The following is a 7587-nucleotide window of genomic DNA, read 5'->3' as shown; positions in this document are numbered from 1 at the left end:
AGGGAAGGAGAACAGATACAGTTTGGACTGCCTTTTAGTTCTTTTCATGAGGTTTCTGTATTTCAGATGGTTGCAAAATTTGATTGGCTATATTTACCTGTTGAGGTCCATTGATAGGCTGCTATTAAATTAAAGATTACCAAAAATTCACAGCACAACTAGCCAAAGTCAAACGAAGAGGCATGAGTTGGAGATTTGGAACAATGAGGGGAAAGGTCACTGTTTGGACTAAATATCCTACCAAACTGTGTGTAGCTTGACCATTTTATCAGGACTTGTCCACAAGTAGAATTTTCAGTCTATAATTGGAAGAGGGCCTTATATGAATGTGCCTGCCCTATATAAATGCTTCTTTGGGATAAAAGGTAGCAGACTGGAGACCCTATTTCCATCCCAGCTTGTTCAATGCTGTGTTTTATATTTTCTGAAGGGCAGGGGTATCCTCAGGGCATAGTCAAAAAGGTCAGGATGGCAGCCATGACCATGAAATGAAAGCTTTGCCTGTTGTTGTTTTTTATGTGCAACATGCGATACACATAAAAATCAGGTAGAACTTTGATTGTGCTATCGCAGCTGCTACCTTGGTCTTTTGACCACACCTTGCAGACACCCCAGCTGCAGGGGAACTTAACAAAATGTGACTCCCCCACTTATTCTTTGAAATGACACCATCTGTTCTACCACACCAGGATTGTCATTTCATTCTGCTGCAGGTATCTCCCAGGCCTTAATCGTGACCACGCTGGTGAGTTGACTTCTGCAAAGATCAAGGGTGGTGGCATTTCAGACAGATCCCTATTGCTCAGGAACTGGGAAGTCTGTACTGTACTGAGCCCTTGATTAAGGTTATTGTCGCTTAGCAGTAGCCTGCAGTATAAGTTCTGCGTAATATCATAGTTTAGCTGCAGGGAAAAGTTGTATAGGTAAAGCTTCTGCTGTGACGCTATCTGTCCCCTTAAATGACTCCCTACTAGAGCACAAGGAAGAGTGGGCCTGGGCAAATCCTTGGGCATGAATACGATACTTTTGCCCATTTATCCTCACAAAACTGATTGGTCACAGCACATGTGATGCCAAGGTTGTGTTTCTGAGAGCTACAGTGGACAGCTCTGGCCCAGCATTGCAGAGGCTGCTCTTATGAGACAAGATGAGGCTCCCACCTTGGATGTGGTGTGTCAGTGGCCCGTTTGGAGACCTGAGAAGATTGGGTGCAGGTCATCAAGATGTTCTGCCTGGGCAGTCCTGAGCCCCTTTTCACTGCAGATGGCTGTGCAGAAAAATCTCTGCTACTGAGGGTGGGAGGGATGGTGCCATCTGGACTTTCCATGGGAGGAGCCAACCTATCATAGACTGGCCTTGATAAAATATGGTATCAGTTGATTTTGTATCCGCCTCCCCCAACCTGATGCCCTCCAGATATGGCTAAATGCTGTGGCGGCCAGAATTGTTAGATTATAAGTACACCTCTATAGTGCTAGACAGGTTCCTGTCCCTTCTCCAACTGGAATGTTATAGCTATCAATCACTTCTTCCTTTAGCCAGGCCTACTCCCATCTTTATCACAAACTTACTGGATAACCCAAAGATCCCTATATTACCCCCTGAATCAGTCAGGCAAATTAATTGTCAGCATTGATAGCTGAGCTCCGGCAGGCTGTGTAGGATTTCCTCATTGTTTCATTCCAAACCCCAAATCTACCCTTGATGAATAACGACCATGGTTTCTTTCTTGACTATGTGATAGGCTCCCATCTGAATAGGATCACTTCCATTGGACTTTGGATTGGGCCTCGATGCCTGGGGAATTCTAGCCTGGAGCACCACCTGTGCACTGGCAAAACTGTGGACTCCTCTCTACCCCCTCCTCTCCTTAGCATGGTTCCACCTCCTTATACACTGGGGAGGCCGGTCTCAGGACTGTCTCTTCTGCCCGGTGGGCGTGACCTCGGAGATGCCGGTAAAGGCATGGGGTCCCACAGAAGTGCCGCTCACACTGGGGGCAGGGGTACAGCCTCTCATCCGCGTGCATGCCCGGGGGTTTGAGCAAGGCAGAGGCATCGGCACAAGGCTCGCCACAATTCCCACATGAGTGGGCAGGGAGCTGAGTGGTGTCTGGGCTGAGGTGGTGGGCGTGTTGGTGGCGCTGGAAATGCAGGGTGCTGTTGAAGCTTTTGCCACAGTCAGGGCAGACATGGGGCTGCCCCCCGGCATGGGTGCGCTGGTGCCGGTAGAGGTGGGAGGTGCGCCCGAAGCGCTTGCCACAGTCCCCACAGGAGTAGGGCCTCTCGCCTGTGTGAATGCGCCGATGGCGCTCCCAGTGCGAGCTCCAGGTGAAACTGAGCCCGCACTCCCCGCAGTGGTAGGGCTTATCGGTAGAGATGTGGAGCCGCCGGTGCTGAGCCAGCTGGCCGCGCGTGCCAAAGCTCTGCCCGCATTCCCCGCAGCCAAAGGGCTTGTCAGCAGTGCCATGGAGCCGGCGGTGGCGGGCCAGTTGGGACCGCCCCCCGAAATTCTGCCCACATTCAGAGCACTGGTGGCTCTGGTCCCCCCCAGTCAGGTGCAGGCGCTGGTGCTTCACCAAGGCCAAGCCGTCAGCAAAGGCCTTGCCGCATAGGGTGCACTTGTAGGGCTTGCGGCCACGGTGGGTCCGCTGGTGCTGGTCGAAGTGCAGTGTGGTGCTGAAGCTGCGCCCACAGTAGGTGCAGATGTAGGCCCGGGTCACGTTGGCCGCCGCATTGGTACCATGGGTGCGCTGGTGCCGGTAGAGGTGGGAGCTGCGGCTGAAGCGCTTGCCGCACTCGGTGCAGGGGTAGGGCTTCTCCCCGGTGTGGATACGCAGGTGCCGCGCAAAATGGGAACTCCAGGAGAAGCTCTTGCCACAGTCACCGCATTGGAAGGGCAACCGGCCCGTGTGCAGCCGCTGGTGGGTCACCAGTTCCGTGTTGCGGCGGAAACACCTCCCACACTCGGCACACTGGTAGGGCAGGCCCCGAGTGGGCAGCAGGGTGGGGGAGGGCGTCCCTGGGGAGGCACTGGAGCTGGCGTGTGCCCGCTGATGCCTGTATAAGTTAGAGCTAACATTGAAGGTTCTGCCGCAGTCTTCGCAACGGAAGGGGCGCTCACCCGTGTGCGTGCGCCGATGCTTGCTGTAGTGCGAGCTGCAGCTGAAGACCTTCCCACAGTCCTCGCACTCGTAGCCCTTCTGCAGAACAAGGATGGGCGGCCCCTGCCCTGCCAGGACCTGGCCGCTGCCGGATGGCTGCACCACCCTCCAGCGCAGGCTCTGGCAATTCCCAGAAACCATCCTGGCGTCCAGCTTTAGCAGCTCCGGTCGGCGCTGCGGTGGGACCTCCTCCTCTTCACTCTCTTCCTCTTCTTCACTGCCTAGCCCCTCACCTGGTAGGGAGAAAACACAAAGGGCCATCATTTCCAATTGCTGGAGTTCCCAGCAAATCAGCATGCCTCATCAGCATATGGATGAGTTCACTTTAGGATGCAAATTCTCTATGTGCTTCTGGAGGAAGCTGTTTGTTGCCCCTCCCACATTCCTTTGTCTCACTTCCTCCTTCTTCTACCTTCTGGGAAGAAGCATGCTTTTGCAGCTCTCTCCATCTTGGGGCCATGTGGTGGGCCTAGAATTCAGGGGTTTTCCCCTTTCTGCATGTAGCTCTTAGCAGCAATGAGGGCTAAGAGTTCAATTCAGTTTAGGGAACAGAAGAAAGAAGGAAACATCATTTTTCTACCGAAGATGGATGTAACTGAACCAGATAAATCAGTAAGACTCTTTTTACTTATTTTTGAACCCAGTTTGTCTAAGTGTGTAATTCTTTATGCTTGGGTGGGCTAAGTGTGTAAGATCAATAACCCATATTTCTCTAATATGCTCACTGATGCTATTTAAGATAATACTCTTTTTCTGTGTGCATCTTTTGCTGTGTTAAGCTCTGCTCCATTCAGCTGTCCACTAATGGCTAGTCCATGCACTGAAGGGAGGGCCAAAGCCTGGAGAATAGGATCAGTGTTTATTCTCTTAGGTTCCTCTAAATCTCAGCTTTCCATTGCTAAGGCCTCTAAATCATGGTTGCCTTTTTCACACTGTATTATACCCTAGCAAGCAGGCAACCACCTCCTTTCCCCTCTCTGGCCTTGCTCAGAGACTTTGTGGTTACAAAAGGATAAAGGGATCAGCTGCAAGGAAAGGCCTGCATCGTGACTTTTCAATTCTCATTCAGATTACTGTCATGTAAACAGACCACAGTGAACGAGGTACCTCCTTCATCTTACACACTTTTTCTCAACCTTGGCAACTTTAAGATACGTGGACTTCAACTCCCAGAATTCCCCAGCCAGAGAATGGAGAAATTCCCCTTTGCACTCTTGCCTAAATCTAGCTCAAGGCCACTGACTTGATCCCTGTAAGGTTGGAGCATAAATGGAGTTAAGGTTCATATTCCACCAACCCAGTGAAGTGTGGAGGAAGGCACGTTGAAGAGAAAAGCTGAGACCTGCTACCTTCGTGCACTCCTCTCCTCACCTAAGCTGGCTATTCTTGGCTCCAGGATGCTAGACTCCTCTTCCTCTTTCACCAAGAAAATCTCACTGGGTTTGGAACTTGGAGATCCTGCTTGAAGAGGAAAAAACAAAATACACCAATTAGCTTTGCTGGGTTGCTGAATTCCATCCTTCGTTTTGATCTGTTCTCCTCTTTAGCTGTTGTTTCTGACATCAATCCAGGGACCAGCTCCTTGTCCATCCAGAGGAAATGTATCACTCCTCTGACATAATGATGGGCCAGGTTTACACAACATGCTTACCCATAAACCTACTAATTACAAGATGGTTTAATATGTACAATCCCAGTAATAGTCTCTCGTAGCTTTCTCCAAACGGATGCCTTCCAAACACGTTAGAGAACTAGTGTGTCTGCTCTGTCTCAGGATTATCAGAACTGCCAGGCAACACATCTGCAGGAAACTAGGCTGGTCAGCTGAACACTTAGAGGAATTCTGAGCTTTAGTGGGTTATACGTAGTTATTGCTTAGGTTTGGCTCCAAGCTGATTATGCTGACAAACTGTATGTCATCCTGGCTTCCAGGCTGTTGCCAATTCATATATGCATACAGAACTTTTAATTCAGAGGCAAGCAGCTTCTTTAATATGGCTTCTCTAATTATAGTTGCTGGAAACTGGTGGCTGAATCTCCTGCCATTTTAAGGTGGGAAACCCACAAAACCTATAGGGCCAGTCCTTGGGTAGGCTTAACACAAGCTAGAAAACAAAACTTCTAGCCACTCGCACAAAGAAAACTAAATGAAAATCAGCTCCTGGCCCTGCCCATTTTGCATCAGTGCCACACCCACTGGGCTCTCCCAGCCCCAAATATGTATTTATTTACTTATTTGTTTTTCCTTTCACTTATATAGCCACCCATCTCACAAATGTGACTCTGGGTGGCATACAATAAAAAGCAACCATAGAAAAACAGACATTAAAACATTCCATAATAAAAACATCCAGATTGTTAAGAAAGACTGAAAGAGCATCTTCAATATTACAGTGTACCCATTGCAAAAATTCTCCATAACGTTGAGATCCCCAAGCCTGTTGACACAGCCTCATTTTGAGGGACTTCTGGAAGGCTGCCAAGGACGCGGCCAGTCTCATCTTGGGGGGAATGATGTTCCGCAGGGCGGGCACCACGGCAGAAAAGGTCTGTCTCCCAAATGTAGCTCCTTAACAGACAGGACCCACAACATGCCTCTTCTGCCAGACCTGATGGGATGGGCAGACATGATTAGGAAGAGGCAGTCCCTCAGATAACCCGGCCCCATGCCATGGAGGGCTTTAGAAGTCAAAACCAGCATCTTGAATTTAACCTGGAAGCAAACCAGCAACTAATGCAGCTCGCACCACAGAGGTGTAGTGTGTGCTGTTTCAGGAGCACACATAACTGCCTGCATTGCCTTATTTTGCACCAGCTGAAGCCTCCGGATACTCTTCAAGGGCAGCCCAATGTAGTCCACTCGGGAGAGGAGTAGGGCATGCGTGACCGTGAGCAGAGCCTCCCGATCCAGGGATGGGCACAACTGGTGCACAACACAAAGCTATGCAAAGGCCCTCCTAGCCACAACTGCCACCTGCTCCTGGAGCAGGAGTCACAAGTCCAGGAGGAGCCCCAGGTTGCACACCAGGTCTGTTTGGGGCAGTGTAACCCAATAGTGCCAAAGATGGCAAAGTGCCAGAATTGGAAGGCCCTAAAACCCAAAGCTAGTCAGTCTTGCCAGGGTTCAGCCAAAGCCTGTAGTTCCCCAGCCAGGCCCCCACAGCCCCCAGGAACCGGGATAGGACATCAACAGTATCACTTAATTCACCAGGGGCAGAGATATACTGTATGACTGAGTATCCAATTCAGTTCTTATATTTGATGTGTAAAAAGCACAGCAATGCCATTTCCATCCCATACCCAGGCCCAAATCCTGACTGAAAGGGGTCCAGGTAATCTGCTTCATCCAGGGTCCTCTGCAGCTGCTGCATGATCTCAACCACCTTCCCCCAAAAGGGGAAGTTAGATACTGGACAAAAAGTGTCCAGTATGGTGGGATCTAGCAATGCTTTCTTGAGCGGGGTGTGAACCAGCATCTCCTTAAGAGGTGGAGGAACAGCCCCCTCACCCAAGAAAGAATTCACCATTAGAACCCATGCAACACCCCCTGGGCAGCTTTAGTTAGCCAGGACGGACCTGGGTCTAAAGAGCAGGTGGCCAAGCTCACAGTCATGAGGACCCTGTCCACTTCCTCAGGCCCAACAGGTTCAAACTGTTCCCAGATAACAGGGCAAGACTCTGCCCCAGGCATCCCCTCCCCAGGACCTGCAACAAGGCCGGCATCCAACCGCAAATGATTTTATCTGACAGACGCTGAGCAAATTCTTCCACATGGCCCTGTAAGAGGATCTCCAAGCCCCTCCTTACCCAAAAGGACATGTGTCACCTGAAACAAAGCTGCCGGAGAGCTATCTGTGGATGCAATAAGGGTGGAGAAGTATTGTCACTATGCCACCCTTACCGCCAAAAGGTAGGGGACAGGGATAACCATGGATGCTGCTCTTGAAGAAAAAGCAAGTTGTACATATCATAAGTAAATAAATTTATATTTACTCAGTGCCACTAGAGTTTCACAGGTCTGCTGGTGAGCTTCTTTGTAAACAGGCTTCTGCTTAGGATCTACCATTAGCCACTGATTCTCCATCATTCAGTCCCCAGCCACCTGCAGACAATTTACTGGCTCCTAAAACAAGAAGAATGTTGTTCACACCATTGACACATACAATCTCCTCTTCCGGCAATTGCTAATAACCAGGGTAATGCAATAACAGCAACAGCAATAATGCTCAGCTGGAAGTCAGGACTCCCTTTTTAAATACAATTTCTAACTTTTCGTTTTCATCCAAGAACTCACTTGGCTCTGTTGTAGTTATTTACGGAGGTAGGATAATCCTAGAGCTACTTCCTTGAACTCTGAATGTGCTTGAAAGAGATCCTATCCTCAGTCTGTTCATAATCATCACTAATGTTGAAGTAGATATCAT

General features: G+C 49.7%; 1 protein-coding gene across 1 annotated transcript; it reads right to left on the bottom strand.

Moving 5' to 3' along the window:
• Nucleotides 1-1494: 1494 nt before the first annotated feature.
• Nucleotides 1495-7386, bottom strand: LOC134489000 (zinc finger protein 436-like). Its single transcript, XM_063291388.1, has 3 exons — nt 7157-7386; nt 4535-4624; nt 1495-3396 (listed from the first exon to the last, which is right to left on the bottom strand). Exons 1-3 carry the CDS (start codon nt 7248-7250, stop codon nt 1871-1873), a joined length of 1710 nt encoding a protein of 569 aa, XP_063147458.1. The 5' UTR covers nt 7251-7386; the 3' UTR covers nt 1495-1870.
• Between the last annotated feature and the right edge of the window lie 201 nt (nt 7387-7587).

Source organism: Candoia aspera, chromosome 2 (genome assembly GCF_035149785.1).
Source record: "Candoia aspera isolate rCanAsp1 chromosome 2, rCanAsp1.hap2, whole genome shotgun sequence".
Taxonomy (NCBI): domain Eukaryota; kingdom Metazoa; phylum Chordata; class Lepidosauria; order Squamata; family Boidae; genus Candoia; species Candoia aspera.
The sequence above is the reverse complement of the archived record's forward strand: the minus strand, read 5'-3'. Positions and strand labels throughout refer to the sequence as shown.

Excerpts from the sequence above, each read along its gene's own strand:
- LOC134489000 (XM_063291388.1), bottom strand. The coding sequence starts at position 7,250 with ATGATGGAGAATCAGTGGCTAATGGTAGATCCTAAGCAGAAGCCTGTT. Across the intron at positions 4,625-7,156 it reads TGAAACTCTAGTGGCACTGA|CAGGATCTCCAAGTTCCAAA; the intron begins GTAAATATAAAT and ends TTCCTCTTCAAG. Across the intron at positions 3,397-4,534 it reads GCCAAGAATAGCCAGCTTAG|GTGAGGGGCTAGGCAGTGAA; the intron begins GTGAGGAGAGGA and ends TCTCCCTACCAG.